At 35.7% G+C, this 20,802-nt stretch overlaps 1 protein-coding gene across 2 annotated transcripts in view; it reads right to left on the bottom strand.

Annotated features, from left to right (window-relative positions):
* Strip (striatin interacting protein) overlaps positions 1-20,802 on the bottom strand; it is an 84,088-nt gene that overhangs the window by 47,990 nt on the left and 15,296 nt on the right. The window contains exons 4-8 of one of the 2 annotated variants that reach the window (XM_089087091.1): positions 19,590-19,711; positions 17,586-17,752; positions 15,374-15,538; positions 12,357-12,508; positions 5,016-5,202 (exon numbers count right to left, since the gene is read on the bottom strand). In XM_089087091.1, the coding sequence (XP_088943217.1) occupies positions 5,016-5,202; positions 12,357-12,508; positions 15,374-15,538; positions 17,586-17,752; positions 19,590-19,711 (793 nt within the window). The remainder of the gene's footprint in view (positions 1-5,015; positions 5,203-12,356; positions 12,509-15,373; positions 15,539-17,585; positions 17,753-19,589; positions 19,712-20,802) is intronic. The other variant, XM_089087099.1, reaches the window with a different exon arrangement.

Here is a 20,802-nt window from a genome sequence, read left to right as displayed (position 1 = left end):
AACATAAAAGGCTGCCTACGTGCTTGGCGTCGTAACTTTTCAATTTTTAGGGCCATAAATGCTGCTATAAGGGGCTAAAAATTATTTCGTGAAGTTTTCAATGTAGGGAGGGGGGAAGATTAAGCATTTAACCTTTGACGCACAACCAAGGCACTTGCTAGGGGCCGTGGTTTCAGCGACCTCGTGTAGCATTCAGGACAAGCATCCAAGTAGGGCCAAGTAGCATCCAAGTAAGACCAAGTAGGGCCACAAAGTAATTCGAGATAAAGCCCTCATTTAGTTTATTAGACAAAATATCTTTTTCCAAAAATGAAGTTCTTCAAAGAATAGTAAAAAGCTATATTAAACCAAAGGCGAGAAGAAATAAAGCGTTAATAATTCAAAAGTGTAATAATTCAAACTTAAATTGAACAAAAATTACTATTAACGAGTAAACGAGAACCAAAAAGATAGAAATTAAAATGAATAATCAAGTAAAACTTAAAAAGAGTAGAAATTACCACAGATAGAAGAAGGGCTAAGATAAGATTCCAACAGAAACATCAGAAATATCAAAACATCAAAGATCCTCCATTCACCGCGCAAGTCACTCTGTAGCCGGGAATGCCGGGCGAAAGAAAAAAAACTAAAGAAAAAAAAACAAAGCAAAAAAAAGAACAAAAAAAGGGACAAAAGCAAAAAATGAGAAAAAAGAAACCCACATACACACACTAAAAATGAAAATACTAATCAGCAGACGAAAACAATAAGAATTCCAAATAGGGATAGGTTCTTTTATTAGACAGTGAAACGAAAATATTTCTAAATATTTCGATGACATATTTCTAAAATATTTCTAAATATTTCGATGACACAGTCGGTCATCATCATCAGTAGAGTTACTGATGATGACCAACTGTGTCATCGAAATATTTAGAGTCTTTGTTTTATATTTTCGTTTCACTGTCTAATAAAAGGACCTATCCCTATTTGGAATTCTTATTGTTTTCGTCATAGAAAAGGCAGTGTGGTCATGGAGAATAATAGTAACTAATCAGCAGCTAACTGATTATTGACTGTAAATCAAGCCAGAGCAAAGTGCTTTGCACAACGCCCTTTAAGTCTTCTAAAGGTCAGATCTTAATTTACCTTTGCTGAAAAAAAGTTTAAGTTTCAACAAATGAATACTATTTAATTATAAATATGGTTTTCAATGAAATGTAAACTACATTGAAGCCGTTTTGATGTTTTGGGATTGGTGAATGGGGACAGATGCCGACACTTTTTTGAAAGCCTTGATTAGTTAGAAGTGTATTTTTTTGCTGTGTGTTTGTTGATATTATGAGGAATAAAAACATACTGCTCGAGATGAAAATTCTTTTCGAGCAAATGACTCTGTGTGTACCAGAACGCTTAGAGGGGGTTAGCCTTACTTCTGTTTACGGTAATTTCTGTTCATTTAAGTTTGACTTAATTACTCATTGTAATTTCTGTTTGTTTTGGATCTCATTTATTCACTCTTCATGAATCATTATTGTTGAGTTGTTGTTTTATTTTGTTTCTGCTCGTCTTTAGTTTAATATAGGTTTATACTTCCTTAAACTTTTTTTTGGAATTTATAGAAAAAACTAATTTCCCTGTATTTTTAATCTATATTGGTTTTAGTACTTACTAATGAAAAGAGTAAATTTTTTTTAGGCAATTTGCTTTAGAATGAAGATGTTGTCTTACTACTTAAATTTTGTTCCGAGTTTTACAAACAATTTTATTAAAAGTCTTATTATGGAGTTTTGGGTCGATAGCCAGCCTGTAATTTTGCAGATTTGGTATTTAGATAAGCCTGGATGCATATACTGTCTTTTATTTAGCTCTATCATTTCCCCAAGGCCACAATTCAGCGTTCAATTGCCCCTCGCCCATCAGAATATTCGATATAAGTTTAACTTAGTACCGCAAATTCTTCCTGAGATATTGCATGCATAGATATTCTACAATGACAACCTGGTAATACACACTACCTTTTGATCTGTTTAGCTACTCAACTACCCATAAATTACAAGTCTCATAGGAGTTTATGGTGCAAAAAAGGTATATACGAACGGGTCGAAGACAAAAATTGATTAGCCATCTCCCCTTCCCCTTGAATTTGAGTTTATTGGGAAATGTTATTAATTTGGGAAAGTTGGTTAATTTGGGAAATTGATAGGACAGCCCCTTTTATATACGGAATAAATTATGTTCATTTAAAGTTTTAATGTCGCTCCTTGCTTTCAGTTAAAAAAAACTTGTTTTTGAGAGGCATGTGATATCGATTATAGCCCAGTAGTGGTGAACATAGACATTAGAAGATAAAAGCGTAAAGTCTTAAAAGGTGAAATTGACCTGCGAAAACTGCCTTGTAAGGTGTGAAATAGCCTACACAGGGGATTATACCATCCCAAAGTTTTTCAGCCAAGTTTTCACTTTGCAAACATTTGAATGTATTGCAGGAAATATAGTTCCCAAGCCCACTAATATAAGGCTTATTATATCAATAATACATAATGTGAATCGACCATGAAAATGACGGATGTATTTTTTTTTCAATGTGTGGTCTTACCAAACTAGTCGTGCTATCAACATTAAGAGGGGGCTCATATAAACCGACATTGAAGTTTATATTTCTTTTTTACCCATAGAAAGAGATAGTGAAACAGAATAGTGGCCTTTGTGCCATTTTGTGACGTACTTTGATGATTTTGGCCTGATAACGACCAAAGTTCCATCGAAGAAAAGTGCTGAGATAGCCAGTCAGTTTAGAATTATCTAAAAGTTTCATAGATGGCCTCCCAGTGTGAGAGGTTGTAATACCAATCTCGTTTCTAAAGATGGTTGTAGTCAGAATGAAATAAATCGTTAATGTAGACGATTATTTTTTGGCTACATTTGACAGAGTGGATCAATTTGTGGCTTCACGTGTTTATGTGCTGAGATGGATAACGGCACAACAGCCATTGGGGAGGATGTCGAGTGAACCATTATGTTGGTGGAGGGAGGGAGGATACCTGAAGCCGTGAAAAGTATATTTTCAACCCTAAATTTGCCGGCTTTCAGTGATAAATCTTTCAAACAAACGAATTTGATTTGATTTGCTTTGATTTGAAGGATATTTTTGGCGATAAGGGTAGCGTGGGAAAAGAGCTACCCTCTGTGGCAGAAATATTAAATGTGAATATAATGATCATATTCTTATGTTTACTTGTACATATGATGGAGGTACGGGGTTTCCCTTTGAGAATATGTAATCAATGAACCCTCAAAATTTGATCGGGTGAGTTTGGGGAAAAAAATTAGCGTGGGAGGGGGCCTAGTTGCCCTCTATTTTTGTTGGTCATTTAAAAAGGGCACTATAACTTTTAATTTCTGTTCGAATGAGCCCTCCCGCGATATTCTAAGACCTTATTCTTGGAAACAGAGAAGGCGATATTCTAGGAAATTGGATTCTTTTGATGTATCTATTGGTATCAAAATTCCGTTTTTTAGAGTTTCGGAAACTATTGAGCAGGTTAGCTCCTTACTTACAGTTCGTTACCTAAAGAACCCAATCATATACGTAATAATTTCTGTTCATCTTAAGTTTTAATGTTGTTCCTTACTTTCAGTTGAAAAAACTAGTTGTTTTTTTTATTTAATATTTAACAAGATTACCACGAACTGTTTGATTGCTTCAAAAATCAAATTCCTTTGAAAAGACTTCAGTATGAAAAGACATCAAAAATGCAGTTTTTTGTAAAAAGTGATTCTATTTTTAATTTTTTTTTTGTTTTTGATTAAAAAAGGCCCTAGAACTTTTAGTTTCCGTTCGAATGAGACATTTCGTGACATTCTAGGACCACTGGGTCGATACGATCACCCCTGGAACAAAAAAAAAAAAAAAAAAAAAAAAAAAAAAACACGCATTCGTGATCTTTCTTCTGGCAAAAATACCAAATTCCACATTTTTGCAGGTCGGAGCTTGAAACCTATACAGTATGGTTTTCTGATACGCTGAATCTGAGAGTGTGAATTTTGTTAAGATTATGGGACTTTTAAGGGTTGTTTTCCCCTTTTTTCAATTATAAGGCAAATTTTCTCAGGCTCGTAGATTTTGACGAGTAATATTAAACTTGATGAGACTTACATATTTAAAATCAGCGTAAAAATCTGATTCTTTTGATGTATCTATTGGTATAAAAATTCCGTTTTTTCAAGTTTCGGTTACTATTGAGACGAGTCGCTCTTGCTAGTTCGTTACCACGAACTGTTTGATCTAACAGTTGTTACCCCCTGCCCTCCCCCTTCCAAACACAGAGTGTGTCTGCTCACATAATTTGAACAGAGCCCTAGCTTTATTACCCCCCAAACGAGGTAATGAAGCTAAGACCTGTTCAAACTGTTTACTTTTTGTTCCTCGTTATTTATTCGAAGACCTTTTCAGTGAGTTAGATTCTTATATGTTTCATTGCTTTAGTGCTTACATTATATTTTGATTTAGACGGTTATTAGTCACATATTCGAAATATTCGCTTTGACTGTGTTTTGTTGATTGTCATCAGAGAATTTTTTATTAACTTCTTGTCTTTTAACATCTTACTGAGTTTGCTTATAGACAACTCTTTTTCAGTAAATTTGCACACTAACTTTAAATTTATGGACTGGTCCTGGTCGAGATACTTGAACAATTCCTAAGGGCTGCAGCAAAAATACATTATTTTTTGTCATAGCAACAGAGAACCATCCCCCCTCCTTCATCAGATTTAACTGGAAAATTATTAAACTCACCATAGCAAACTAATCTGACAATGTTTTACGGTCCTTCACAACTATAATTGAGAGCAATAGATTCAATTTCAGGAGTATTTTATTTTAGAAAAAGATTTTATTTAGTCTTTAACTTCGTAAGCCTACATATGTAAAGTTTTTTTTTATTAATTTACTTTTTTTTTACTTGATTTGCTTTAATACTGAAACTTCGAAATCCCATTACAAAACAAACTAGAGAAAATAGAAAGACTCACCCTTCTTCGGCATGGGAGTTGTAGGTCTTGGACTAGGTGGTTGAGGTATTTCCCCAGCTTCTTCTAGAGCACGTCTTTCTTCTATTTCTGCCATTTCATCATCTAATGATGCTTCCGTGCCATCCATGTCAATGCCACCGAGTGCGTTGACCAATGACTCATCAAGTGAACTCTGCTTCACAAGTCCCTATAAATATTAATACAACTCTGTCTACATAAAGCGACGTATGTCACAGCAAAACGTGCAAACATGCTGTAACCTATATTCATCCACTTCATTAGTCTTTTTAGAATAATTTCTTAGAGAGCCTGGTTTTTTATGCTTCAGACATGCCTAGAGCAATATAAATTCATATTTTATCATTTTCGAAAAGATAATAATGCTTGGTTTCTTGAATACAACAAACGGCGTCCCAAAACCTTTTGCCTTTGGGATTTCATAATTCAAACAGGTGATCACAACTTAGAACATGATATTCGTGAAAGCTGGTGGCAAATATCTATAAGAAGGTATTACAATTTTGAAGTGATTGGACATGTTACCACTTGGAGTCATATGCTGGGATGTCACACTTGACATCCCGTCTTGACCTGGAAACGAAACCCGGGCGGTCAGAAAAAAAATCTCAGGCAGACAGTCTAGTATTACCTAGATCCTTAAATGGCTTCCACCGACAAAGAAATCGTTGTTATAAGGATTAGCTGAAGGTTTTAGAAGAGGCTACTGCTGACAGGTTGTGTTGGACGAAGTCACCCTGTTGTCCATTGATGCTTTTCATATGGATTTTTCTATTGTCCCCGCATATAGTAAAGTTAGCAAGTATTTGAACCACATGGCTTCAAGGGGAATGGGGGTCCGAACCACCCTATCAAGGTGCCTGGTCCTCCCAATCCTTTATGAACGTTAAGGGTACCTTCTTCACCCAAGTTTTTTCCTCGTCCACCCTTATTTTGCAGATTTGATGGTTATTAGCTTGTTGTTAATTTTCATATTTTATCTGCTTTTTGAACATACAAGCACTTCATTCCATACATTTTTGTATACACGCTGATCTAGTCTTTTTCTCGTCTTTTATTAATCAGTTTTACTGTTGTAACATTTAGATAATATTACCAGACAAAAAAAACACATGAATAATGGTACTTTATTATAGCTTTAGACCCTTAAATGACTATTCGCAGTGCAAGCAGGCGATGCATCGGACCGCTTACCACTATTTGTATCTTTACATTTAATTATTATACTTTGTCCAGCCACTTAGTTTAAAATTTGATCATCTTGAGACTGATCAATATAATCAGTTTGTATAGCCAACAGACATAGAATCAATACATTAGATAAAATATTTTAATTTCATACTTTTGAGAAACAAATTTCCTTTTTGGATATAAGTAGCCGTTGAGCCTCGTGTGTCAATTCTCACATAATTTAATTAAGGGTTATCCATGTACATTTTTCAAGTAGCGTCTGACTATTCAGCCCCCCCCCCCAATAAAATATCTGGAAGCTTCTGAAAAAAAACATCTCAAAAGAGGTATTATCACTTTTTTCAAAGTTTATGTTAATTACCAGAAACTTATTTTCCAGGAACAGTTGAATACTAAACTGGGGAGTTTAAAATTTGACAATGTGGAAGATGGATGGAATAATTTTAGGAAAAAATTGCTGATAGTGTCTTAGGGAAGAAATTTAGGACCGCAGCTAGGAATATTAGGGAAAAAATCTTAGGTTTAATCAAGAGAAGGGGCTTGTATGAGAGTTATCTGAGTGATGGATCATATAAAACAAAAGGAATGTAAGGAAAGAGGAGAAAGCATTAAAATATGAACTAGGAAGGTGTGAAGTGGAGGCAATGAATAAAAGCCGAGGATCTGGAAGATGCAACTAGACGGCATAATAGTAAAATATTGTACTTACATATTAATAAATCGAGAGGGAGTAGTCAATCCGGGCTTGTCCCAGTTAAAGATAGGAACGGGGTCACAATTAGTGATAAGGAAAAAATTAAAGAGAGATGGGCAGAACATTTTGAGAATCCGCTAAACCGATAAAGAGTTGTAAGAAAAGATATATAAAAAAATTAAAAGTTTGTGATACCTTGGAAGTGAAGGAAGATTTGTTTAGTGAGGAAGAATTAGCAACAGTATTAAAAAGATTAAAAAATAATAAGGCCCCAGGTGCTGATAGTGTGGTAAATGAGTTTCTTATACATGGCGGCTCTGAGGTTAGAAATAAGTTACTGAATATTATGAATATGATTTTGAAAAATGGGAAGTACCTAGCGATTTTAGAAAAACCTCAATTAAACCACTTTATAAGCCAGGTAATAAGAGTGAGTTGGGTAATTATCGAGGCATTAGTCTGGTCTCTGTAGGTAGCAAATTACTTAGTAATATGACACTTATTAGACTGAGAGATGCTGTAGACAAAGTTTTAAGAGAAGAACAGTGCGGATTTAGAAAAGGAAGAGGATGTGTCAACCAAATTTTCAATCTTAGGTTAATCATTGAAAAGTGCCTGAGTTACCAAACACCTTTGGTCCTCAGTTTTATAAATTATGAGCAAGCGTTCAATTCTGTTGGTAGAAGAGCTTTAGCAAAGGTTTTATCTTTGTATGGTATACCAGACAAAAACACTAAAATGATTAGTGTTATGTACGAGAATAATACTGCTGCGGTTAAGGTAGGAAATGAGGTTAGCAGCTGGTTTCGTATTAAATCAGGAGTTAAGCTGGTTGTGTTCTATCCTCTTTTATATGGATCACTTTGATGGATTTTGTCTTAAAAAGCACAGAAAATGCAATGGGAAACCATGGAATCAAATGGGGTGGAAAAGTCTCCTGGACTTAGATTATGGTGATGATTTAAGATCCTAGATGAAAGTGTGAGCAAAATGAATGAAATTTTGGAGGTTTTGCGAGTTCAGGGAGCTAGAATAGGTTTAAAAATTAATGTTAAGAAGACGAAGTCACTATGGCTAGGAATAAGTGAAGATGAAAAGTTGACGTTGGGTAACAAAAAATTTGATCAGGTGGACAGATTCACTTACGTCGGTAGTATTATTAGTAAAGACGTTGGGAGCCGTGAAGATGTTAAAAGTAGAATAGCCAGGACTCAGGGTGTTTTTTTACAGTTAAAAAAAGTTTGGAAGAATAGGAAGATTCTGCAAACTAAGATTAGAATACTAGAAGCTACAGTGATGACAGTGGTTAAATATGGCTCTGAAGCATGGGCACTCCGAAAAGCGGATGAAGATTTGCTAGATATTTTTCCAAAGAAACTGCCTAAAGACTGTTCTGGGTACCCGGCTTACTGACCGTATTTCAAACAGTAGGCTCTACGAATAGTGTGGTTCAATCCCACTTTTTAGGGCTATAATGATAAAAAGGATGAGATGGCTAGGGCACGCTCTGCGGATGAGGCATGAGATATTGCCAAAGATTGCCCTTTTTGGCCAACCGTCTAGGGCTAAACGGAAAGCAGGTCGTCCGCGGTTGGGGTAGGAAGTCACTTCCTGGGAGGGTGTAAAGAAGGAAGTATTGAATAGATTGGGATGGAGGAGAAGCGTGCGTAGCTGTGTTGGCCTCAGGCAGCTTGGTGCTGCGGTGAGTCGTTAGTAGTTATACTACTACTACTACTAACAATCCACCGAAGCACAATGTCACATAAAGCAAATACAGCTACTCATAATCATCCTCCATCGAAATCTATTCGAAGCCTTGCTTTTAACGCACGTCCACGAGGTTCCCATCTCCTTTAGATCTTTCTTGATGACATCCTCCCCCCCCCCAGACGAGAATGACATGCTTTCTGTTTAGCCCTAGACGGTTGGCCGATAAGAACAATCTTCGGCAATCTGTCATCCTTCATACACACAAAGTACCCTAGCCACCTCAACCTTTCTTTCATTATAGCCCTAAAGAGCGGTATTGAGCCCCATTTATCATATAGCCCATTGTTTTAAATACGGTCAATCAACCATGTACCCAAAACAATCCGTAAGAAGTTTCTCTGGAAAACATCTAGCAAATCTTCATCCACTTTTCTGAGCGCCCATGCTTCAGAGCCATATTTGACCACTGTCATCACTGTGGCTTCTAATATTCTAATCTTGGTTTGCAGACTTATCTTTCACTCCACTTATCTTCATCTTCACTTATTCCTAGCCTTAGTGACTTAGTCTTCTTAAAATTAATTTTTAAACCTATTATAGGACCCTAAACTCACAGAACCTCTAAAACTTAATTCATTTTTCTTACATTTTTATTTAGGATACTAAAATCATTAGCATAATCTAAGTCAAGGAGACTTTTTCCTCTCAATTTGATTCCGTCGTCTCCCATTGCCTTTCCTGTGCTTCTTAAGACAAAATGCATCAAAATGATCCATACTAAGGGGGATAGAACACAACCCTGCATAACTCCTGATCTAATGCAAAACCAGCTGCTAACCTCATTTCCTAACTTAACGGCAGCAGTGTTATTCTCGTACATAGCACTAATCACTTTAATGTATTTGTCTGGTATACCATACAAGGATAAAACCTTTACTGAAGCTCTTCTATCAACAGAATCGAACGCTTGCTCTTAATCTATAAAACTGAGGACCAAAGGTATTTGACAACTTAGGCACTTCTTAATTATTAACCTAAGAGTGAAAATTTGGTCGATTTTTCGACCTTTTCTAAAACCGCACTGTTCTTCTTTTAAAGCATTGTCTACGGCATCTCTCAGTCTAAAAAGTATCGTATTATTAAGTAATGTACTACCTACAGAGACCAGACTAATGCCTCGATAATTACCACACTCACTTTTATCACAAGTAATTAAATAAGTATTAGTTGGGCACAAAAGCCCCAAGCCAGGGCAAAAGAACGGATCAATGTGTATTTTATGATAAGTACAGGTTCTGGAAAGCATAAGTACTAGGTTTAAAATATAATAGATATTGCGCAACATCCACCGTCTAAAGTCAACACGTACTATATTCATTTCTAACAGTTGGTATTAGATAATAACACATACTATTCATCAAGCCATATCGATCACTTAAGTCTGAGGCGTGCCATTTAGACTCTGGAACATGCATACAAGTCTTGGGACTTCTCACTTCAAAAGTTAAATTTCTTATCTGTTTTTTCCATTATTTCCATATTTATGTTTCTTTTTTTACTCTGACTATTTCAATTCTCATTCTCCCCCCCCCCCACCCAATAAATACTACATAGTTACCAGACATGCGTCTTACTTTCAATGTTTTCTCACTGAAAACTTATTTTGAACATTCAAAAACAAATTATTTTAAGTACACAGGAATTTATCTTTTTCTAGTGAGGATGGTGATAATTTTGTCCAAAACAGCTAATCAAATTAAGATGTGTGGGCACTTTAATTGGCAAACAACACGAGTTATATTGGTATGTACAAATATATTTTTAAATGCATCGACTGGATATCGTAAGTTACTTGATAACAGTGAAATAAAACCATCATTTGAAATGTCATTTTATCCCCCGAAAAAAACAATCTCCGGTTCTATCAGTAAACTCACTTTGCGATGATAACTATTTATCTATTTTTTCTTTTTAGAGAGAGAGAGAGAGAAATCTTATAAAACAACAATTTTGCTTTTATTGTTGTACAGTTTTACAATTTTACTTTTTATTACCAGTTTGATAAAACAACAATTATTAACTAGAATATTACTACTATCATAACTATAGAAACAGTTATATGAAATTTATTGGTTATTGCATTATTTAGTTTCCCATCATGAAGACTTTCTCCAGAAGAGCCTAAAAGCTCCATTTCTCCAGAAAAGGATCATTTTATAGTTTGTATTACGTCCCATACAGCATAGCATTCATATTATGTTGAAATACCAATATAAACATTTTCTTTTCATAACTTTGTTTCCAACAGCAACTAACAAAACAATTGGACATGGTTGTGCAAAAAGAATCTAACCCGCAGACTTGAGAAAAGTTTGTGTAGCCTATTACAATTTCCAATCTTTCCGAGTGGGGGTCTTTCAAACCTACGTTAGGAAGGTGGGGTGTCGCCATTTTTTCCAGTAGACATATACGGTTAGTGCTTGCTTAACGAGTCAATCTGTTAAAGAAAAACAAAACAACATTCTACCAAAAAAAAGATAGAAATTTTGCCAAAAAAAGAACTTATGAGATGAGACAAAATCATTTACAGCTAGTGGTTTGACGTCCCTATAAAGAAATAAGCTCAATAGAGCGGATAAAGTTTGTATGTTTCCTGCTGAGCTAAACATTGGTCCTGAGCATGGGCGCCCGTATGGAGAGAGGGGGAGGACAAAGGGGTCTCCATCCCCCCCTCCCCCTGGCTGAATGATTCCGGCTTATATTTTTGCTTTGAGATTTCTATTAGGCCTATAAAGCATTGGAAGTGCCGATTAGACCAGGTAAAGCCCCCCACCCCTAAACTTCAGCTTATGGGCGCCCATGGTCCTGAGGCCTACCTACATTACGATTTTCATTAATTTTTTTTTTTATTTGGGTCGGTTAGATCTCTCTTACTGAACGTATATGCCATAACTTTTCTACCATGGTAAGATGAGACTAGCTTTAACTTTTTGGCAATTGTCAAATAATCAGTCAGCCTTGTCCTTGAAAAAAAAACAAAAAAAAACAATAGCTCAGTTTGAAATGACCAACCATATGCAACATGTAGATCATGTGGCTGCGGTATATGGTTCCATTGGTATGCTCATTATTGAACTTCATTTTTTATTGAAAAAATTAAGTTATCCAAATTTAATTCACGGTAACTTAATGAAATAATACAAGTCTTCACTTATGCATTTCCTGCCCAAACTAGGTTTATTAAGTCATACACCTTATGATGTTAATCATGGCACAACACTATGGGAAAAGGAGTAAAATAAGTTACTCCATGCTTCTGAGAATCCAAGACGGTTCCAAAACAAAATTAGCTCACAAAAAAAAAACAATAAGAATTTAATTATGAAATTCTTTGAAATGTTAGCCGAAATTAGTATGAAAAATATAACTAACAAGTTTAAGTAAATAGTACAGTTTTTTTTTCTTAAAAAATATGACTTTAACGTACATTTTTTTCAGTTGTCCGTCAGACTCCTCTAAAGAACAAGAAGAGATCAAAAATAGTGTGTTAACACACTCTAACGCACTAACTGTGTGAGAAGAGTGTGTTGGTACAAAAATAGGTGCTAAAACACTAACATTGGTAAAAATTTAAACCTAACTGCACAAGAACAAGAGTAGCAAACCATCTATAAAGCATAATCGTCAAATAACAAAACTGCAACTGAAAAAAAATGCTTCGTACATACCCTGCGAAAAGGGCGAGAGATACCTTTCGCCTGATTTTGGACTTCAATCAAATCAGCAGCATTTGCAGGCGGAGAAGAGGCCCGCATCGTTTTCGCCACTTCAACTGTATCTTCCATGCAAGGGGGCAGTCCATGATATTTTCGTTTTTCATCTAAAATTTAACTTTTGTTGGGTAAGATTACACTTAACAGATGTTACACATTTGGAACCATGACAAATGAAAATTATTTTGGAATGTTTCTTGTTTCCAAACTTCGCATTTTGTTTTAATTTCAGCTACTGTCGGCAGTGATCATCCCCTATTTACGGTTTATTGCAGCGAGCTGTTTGGTGATCGAACACTGATTATAAGAAATCCCAAAGAAGGATAATATTCAATAGTCGTGTTTAAATATGCTATATTCAATAAATGTATAAAAAATGTAAGTAGGAAGGGTGATTAAACATATATCTTTCAAGCATATATTACTCTTAGAGCGTAGTGTGAAAGATTAAAGAATTAGAAGATTCAAAAGCCGAGCTATATATATTTTATGAGTTTCTTGTTTTATCAATTAGACAAAAAATAAGACATTTTTTATACTGTTTCATGTCAAATATAAACAACCTAAAAACAACTGTTTTTGCTATTCAGAAAAACTGAAATTTTTTAAGACCAAAAATTAAAACGTAGGGCGATCATGATACTTTCATAGCTTTTCAAGGAAAACACTTTCTGGTACAAAAAAAAAGAAAAAAAAAATTTTTTTAATATATTTACAGATAAAAGACTTTCTTTTTAATTTTGTAAGTTTTTTTTAATTATATCTAACAAAAAAAAAATCACTTAAACGTCATATTTTAAAACTAGCCACGTGAAAAATTGTCCACATAAAATTTCCGCAATTTTGAATATGTTTTTCCTGAAAACACGCCAAAAATGGTACTTTTAATACTGTTTGCACTAATATATTGAATAACACTTCGGATTTCAAGATGCAAGATTCATTAAATAAAAGTAGCTATCGTAGTTATGGGCTAACGCCGCAAATAATTTATTTTAACTTTTACGAAACATAGTTAAACTAAATCCAATTTATCACGCTAGTACAAAAGGAATGACAGGATTACTGAAACGATCTGTCATGCAGCACTTCACCGGTCTGCACTGGCGTGTGTTTATATTGACTGCAGCGCAAGTCATAACTGACTGTAGTTAGGACTCGTAGAGCAGAGGGGCAAATTTGTAATTGAAATACTTCGTTCCAAGGATGATTTTTAAGGCCCGTTTTTGCAGTATTTCCAGCTCATCTAGAAACAGTTCTAGGTCATTTAACGCACTAAAACCAAAGTAGAGATGTACGATATCAACATAAACTTACAATCAACCCGAAAAATAGTATCCCACATCCTTATCAAAGGAAATGCACACTAATATAAGACTATTAAATGCATAGTAATAAGCTTGTCAAAACCTGAATTTAAATTTCCTAACACCCGAGCACCAAGACGTTTACTCCTCTTTTCTACATTAAGTTAGATCCGTGATTACCAACATGGGCCACAGGTCCACCCAGTGGGCCATGGCAATATTTCGATAGGTCAGGTGCAGGACTTGCACCCTTCGGCTTACCATACTCCAGAATCTTAATTTTGAAAATAAAAAAATTAAATCTTATTTTGACTCTTAATTTTGAAAGATCTCAAAATCATATGCATTTAAAAAGCAAAAAAGACACACGGTAGTGTTGTAATGACGTCACACATTGTATAAAAGGTGTTGTATACAGACACAAATTTAGTATAATTAGTACATTATACTAAAAAGACTGAGCATAAAATATGCTTTGAGGAAGACTCGACAAAACATAGTTAATGGTGATTTAAACTTCCTCCAGGTGAATACGCGTAAAGTTTTGAATAGTAAAATTTAAATTTCGCAGAAGGGGGCATCAAGATTTTAGAAATTCATAGGTGGGCCATGGCCCAAAATTGGTTGGGAACCACTGGGTTAGATCATCGTATAACAAGTAGCTACAACCGGTTAACTTGGCCTTGACCTTGACGGTTGACCCTGTGGCTTTAAAAAAAGAGACCTAACATATTTGCAATAAGACTGTATGAGAGGAAAACAGGTTCAAGATTCATTTATTTAAAAGAGCTTTCGTAGTATCGGCAAAACCCTCAACTAAATTACGCTATAATATCACTATTATAAAATGGACTAAAATAAACGCTGAAGCGATTTGTTCTACATTTTATTGGCTCGAACTTGTTCGTGTGTCGGGTATTCCCTTCGGGGTAATAAGAGGAGGCAAGAAAATACTGTGTTTTTAACTAGCGATGAGCGACTGTTTACATTTGCACATGAGATGGAATCTCCGTTCTCTTAGCGTTGGTATTTTCAACGTTGCAGTTGTATACGTGTCAGATTTTGGGCCCAGTATGATTTTTGTCACGCATTCTTGAACAGCCTCGAGATCGTCACTTAAGTAGTCAATGTTGTGCACCCAGTGTTGCCAAACAGGGTACGCGTATTCTAGCAAGGGACGTATATAGTGATATATACTAGTCGTAACTGATTCACTGGGAAACTAGTCTTCGGAGTGTAGTCAGTGATCGCAAAGCATAGTTGCCCATTTTCGCAAGGTGAGAAACATAGTAGCTGAAAGAAGAGTCAATACTGAAAGTCCCACGAAGAGTAATTGCAGTTGACGTGGTATGGAACCAGTGTTCAGAACAAGCTACGACCCTTTTAAGAAGATTAAAACATATTACTTTTGTTTAATTAACGTTAATTTGAAGTCCATTATTCCTGCACTGATCAGTGAAACTGTCTTTCAATTCACCTTGGAACTGGGGTATTGTTCGGGATTTATCCACGAGAAATTTGAGCAAGATGGACAGAACATCGACGCAGTTAAAGCGTTAATCAAACAGATAAGGGAGATAGGAAAAACTAAAAAGTCCAAATAAGTACCATAAGCATACACAAAAAAAAACTTTGCACATAAGAACAGATTTCATTCTAACTTACTTTTCAAATCTTTGAGTTCTACAGTGCCACCTAGTGAAAAAAGTAATATTTTCCAAATAAGCAGAAGAACTTTCTTCATCGGGTAATAAGGACAGGTTCCACTACAGAATCTAGTGACAAGACCAAGAAGGGATACAGCCAGTAGTTCGTCGCCAATAGGTTGACCTAAAAGAGAAAATAAATCCTAAATTAATAATATATAGTTAGAGTAGTTACTTCAAGGGAATTTCTTGAGCCACTTGGAAGAAATTACAACACCTCTTGGCTTGCTCCAAAATACATATGTAGCATAACACTATATATGCACAGCATGTCAAAACCACAAGAATTTGTCAAGGGGGCTTTCCCAAGGACACTCCCCTTTTATACATTCATCTCTTAAGTTTCCTTTCAAACTTTTCTTTACCAATCGCTTCACTACTACTAACAACTCCCCGCATCACCAAGCCAACTGAGGCCAACACAACTGCACATGCTCTTCCTCCATTCCAATTTATTCAAATCCTCCCTTGTTATTAAGGCCCAATCGATATGGAAATTGGGGTCCGGTACCGATACCGATATATTGGTAGCATACAGATATAATTTGCCAATAAATTCCCATCCGGAAACATAAAACCTTACCTAAAGTTTAAACTCCCCATTCTCTGCCCGTATTCATACTCAGATGCTTCTACCTGGTCTATTACACACCAAAGAACAGCCTCAATAACTCACTGTGGATTCCAAAAATTAGGCCATTTACAAGAATTGTTTAATTTTCTTTACCTTTCCTTATCAGCAGCTTTTGAGCACACAAACGACATGGCAAATATTGGCGGAAGTTACAAATAAGAAAAAAATTTAATCGAAGAAGCCGGTATAAATACAAATACGAGAAAATCTGATTGAAAGAAGAATAAGATATTAGTTGAAATTGATTATTCAGAACCTAAATTTCAATAGCGGGACTTTAAATTTTAATCATTTACATATTAATGCGAAAACTTTACTTTATATTCATATGATATGGTCTCTTAATAATGAATCCATGCTAGACATACCAGATACAGGGGTGGTGCAGCTAGAGTTACAAGTTTGGAGAAAGGATTTAAAGAATGAATCGACAAAATCGTCCAGTATGACCGCAAATCCGGGCACACAAGCTAAATTTCCAAGGTGTTGATACGCAGCGGCGACACCCTGGAACTCCCCCCCCCCCCCTCCCACCTTACAACACCCACTCTCCCCCTTAGCCGCACACCTGACTGGATATCATAGTCTTAACCGATTGAATCTTGGATGTTTAACCTACAAGTGAACATTCATCAAACAGAAATGTATGGTTTACTGTATTCTTTTTAGTTGTTTTAGTAGAGAATGTACGTTCTTGAAGACCCATGCATTTAGAACACTGCTGCACCGGGTGTGTATTGACAAGTGTTGACAACAAATACACTTTGACTTCATTTGGCTCACCTTTGATGCTCGCTCCACCATGGTAAGACTTAGCTGGTGGCACCGCCACCCCCAAGGACTGGACAAGCAAAAATTACCTGCGAAAATCTAGTACCGTCTTCCGGACACGTTAGGCATAAAAAAAAACATATATCGGCCTATAATTGATCTTTTTTTCCGATGTCTGATAATGATACTGAACCTCATATCGGCCCGAAAATATCGGGCGGCTAACATAACGGTCAAGCCTACTCTTTACAACCTCTCAGGAAGTTCCAATTTCCCTTAAATCTTTCCTTATGGCATCCTCCCATCCGAGCCGAGGACGACCTGCTTTTAGTTTAGGCCTAGACGGTTGGCTGAAAAGTGTAATATTTGGCAATCTGTCATCCTTCATCCGCAGAACGAGCACTAGCCATTCCAACCTTTCTCTCATTGTAGCCCTAGAAAGCGAGATTGAACGACACTTTTTGCACAGCCTACTGTTTGAAATACGGTCAGTTAGTTGGGTACTTATAAAAATCCGTAGGCAATTTCATCACCGTAGCTTCCAACATTTTAATCTAATGTTTTAAGCATCCTATATGAAAGTGTTCGCAAAATGAATAACTTTTAGAGGTTTTCCGTGTTCAGAGTGCAAGAATAAAATCGTTAGTGTTTATACCACGCAACACTGACACAAGGGTGAAATTTCTTATGAAGGTATTACCTTTTACGCATCATTTCTCGAATTCTAAAGGCATGGAATTAATTCAAATGAAACAAATCAACTAACCAAGTTCAGCTTTGAATTCCTCCCGTAGGCTTTTCTCTTCATCTGATTCATCAGGAAATACTATACGAATGGATTCAACGACTGTATACAAAACGCTTAGAATTACTCGAAGCTCTGTCGAATCAGACAAACAAATTGCCAGCCTTCGAAGCTCCCAGCGAGCTCGCCTAAGAGAAAAAAATTAATTAAATAATGTCTTAAGAATCCGCTTTTCTAATGACAAAAGTTGGGGCCACTCCTAGTAGTTCAATTTGGTGTAATTTTTTGGCAGTAAGGCTCAATCCAAAATACGAATTTATATTGTTAGTTATTTATAAATACCTTCCTCGGCTAATGGAAAAGTGTAATTTTTGGATAAACAGAACTGCGAATACAATTACTGAATAACTTCCCGTTTTAAAGCCTTTTTTTAACACTAAAAGTCGTGCTGAGAGTATCTCAATCAATTTTTACCCGTTATTATATACTTTACTAGCATATTTTCATGTGACCAGTGTATAGAGACAAGCATAAGAACATAGCCACCAATTTTACGTTCCTACCTGTTCTTAAAAAAAGGGAAACAAAATGGCTATCTCAAAATTGTATTTGCTATGTTTGGAGAATTAATCAAAACACATGAAATTTTATTTAATATGTTGGAAGGCTGTTGCCTTCTAATAAACTCAAATGAATTAAGAGAAACTGTGGGGCCAACACAGTGAGATCCGCAGCCTTGGCAGTCGAAACATTAGACTACAAAAATATAGTCTAAGTAAAAACTGCACAACATTAAATTGTAGGCCTACCTAGTCAATGGGAGAGGGGGCGATGATTCAGCCCCATTTAGTTGGTTTTATTTCACTATTTGTAGGATAGAGGTAGTGTACTGTTAGCCATTATCTAAACTTTGATTCATTTCAACCAACCACGTATGCAAAGGGTCTCAACGTAGGTTCATCTTCAAAAAACAATTGATTGAACCCTAAAAAGTATTTCGTAGTTGTATGCAAATTGAGTTTGAGCTGCAAGTCTGAGATTCACATGCCCCTAGTTAAAGAAATACATGCGTTAATAAAATTCATAAGGTGACATATATAACTTTTTTAAAGTTCATAGCATATGAGCTACCTTTATGTACGTGTTGAACGTTTGCTATATCTATCTGTATGACCTTGTTGAGGTACAGTAAAGGTATCCTTATAAATATATCCTAAATCTAATACATTTATCTGCCAAGTTGATATAAAACCCCGGGAGGTCCTTTCGTACTATCCTAGGTGAATTTATCTTGGGGGTAGAAACTAACCTGGCTTACTTTATGCTTCTTTTCAGTTTAAATATTTGTCGCAATTTTCACAAGCAAGACGTTGATATATGGTTTCATTTCATTATTTAGAACAGATATTCCGCACAGAAGTCTCCAAATGTAATTAATTTGTTAAGTTGAATTCATCAATAAAAAAAAATAATGAAAATTAAAAAAGTTGTAAGTTCTTTCGGAACATAAGGGCAACTGTTCTCACCTGTGTTTAACTTAGAGTGTGTTTATTTTAGACAGCTTCTTTTCAACACAGGTGATTTAAATATTTTGATTTATCCCATTCCATTTTGGAATTTCGAATTTTATTATGTAGTATGTAACCCCTCATGTAACTGACCAAAGATTCTTACAAGGGAATACAGATCTTCGTTTCAAGTGAATATTAGGTTAAATATTATACATAGTTAAACAAAATTAAATACAAGACTTACACTACATAATTAGCGAGAAATGTCAATGGTTAAGGGAAACCTCATGAAAGTCTCAGGTTATATTAACTCAAAATTATGATTGTTGATCGCGTACAATTCGTTCACCTTTTCCATTTTTTTTTTTTTTTTGCAAGCTGGCCGGGGAAAAAAACATTTTTTTTTCCTTTTTTTTCGTCCAGAATATCGAGATCTTGAGCAGCAAAGAAGCATTCCCAGATAAATCTAAGCAGTGTATTAATTATGTTAAACGAAACAAAAATCAAAGCTTACTCCGCCTCTAAGTTAAGGAGATCAATAAAAATGTGAAAGATGCCACTTCGGTAGAGAAGAATGCAATTTTTTCTAGCAATCTCTTGCTGCTCCGCGTCACTTTGCACTTCACCCCAGCACCCCTAAAAAACAATAAACACAACATTAGTTTGAACAATTCTTTCAGGTGAGTAGTTGTACCTACAAAATCAAATAAATGTGACTACAGCGACACAATTTTTTATGTCCAAGATTCATTTAACCTAGAAGATTGCGCCCATGGACTTTACCTATCCCATCACAGAAGACTTGGGCTGGAATCCATCAATTCATGCCGACTGCAAAACCCCAAATGTTCTTGAGTGCTCACATTTTTGATGTGAGCAGTCTTTCTAGGACCATAGTTTACATTAAGGATAAATATCAGTCTAATGTGTTAATACAAAGAAATGTTAAAATATCCTCCCACCGATTCATTCATCCCCTATCTCTTCACTGGGTCATGCATCTCCAGGCAAAGATCGATCCACGGTTCTTTCATAGAAAAACCTCCCTCTATATAACAATACTAAATAACTAAACTTTTATGTCATTGATAAGAATTAACTAGTGTTGTTAGTACCTACTTTGGGACACATGGCTACTGAATGAATTAAATTTCACAGCTTGTATAGATATGAAGCTAGAAGGTGGAAGATAACTGCCAAACACCTGTTTGTTAAAAAATTAATATTTATTTGAAGAAAATGCTCGAAAGGTCCGTGGAGGGCCTTTCGTGGATATATCTTAGCAAAGGGCCTTTCGTGGAAGCCGTGGAAGCCGAAAAGGACAATCTTCGGCAACCTGTCATCCTTCATCCACAGAACGTGCCCATCTCAACCTTCCTCTCATTATAGCCCTAGAAAGCGGGATTAACCCATATTTTCAGTATAGCCTACTGTTTGAGATACTGTCAGTCAGTCGGGTACGCAAAAGAATAACTAAATGAAACTTTAATGCGTAATAATTTACGTTGGTCACAGCTTTTATTTTTCCATTTTTGTTGATGATAGCAGTTACCAGAGGCACCCAAATCACCACATTTTAACAACATTCTGATTTTAGAAATCCAAAGATTCTCTTTTCCCATGGTTCGATTATACATATCTAAATCATACATGTTGTAATAAAACCTCCCGAAAAACCACCGTTAAATTTCACCTGATATGCAAAACATGAGGGTTATTTACGAGAA

The sequence above is a fragment of the Artemia sp. Qi Xiang Cuo genome, chromosome 1, assembly GCF_049724085.1.
Source record: "Artemia sp. Qi Xiang Cuo chromosome 1, ASM4972408v1, whole genome shotgun sequence".
Classification (NCBI taxonomy): Eukaryota; Metazoa; Arthropoda; class Branchiopoda; order Anostraca; family Artemiidae; genus Artemia; species Artemia sp. Qi Xiang Cuo.
Note: the sequence above shows the minus strand (reverse complement) of the source record. Positions and strands in the feature narration are given on the sequence as shown.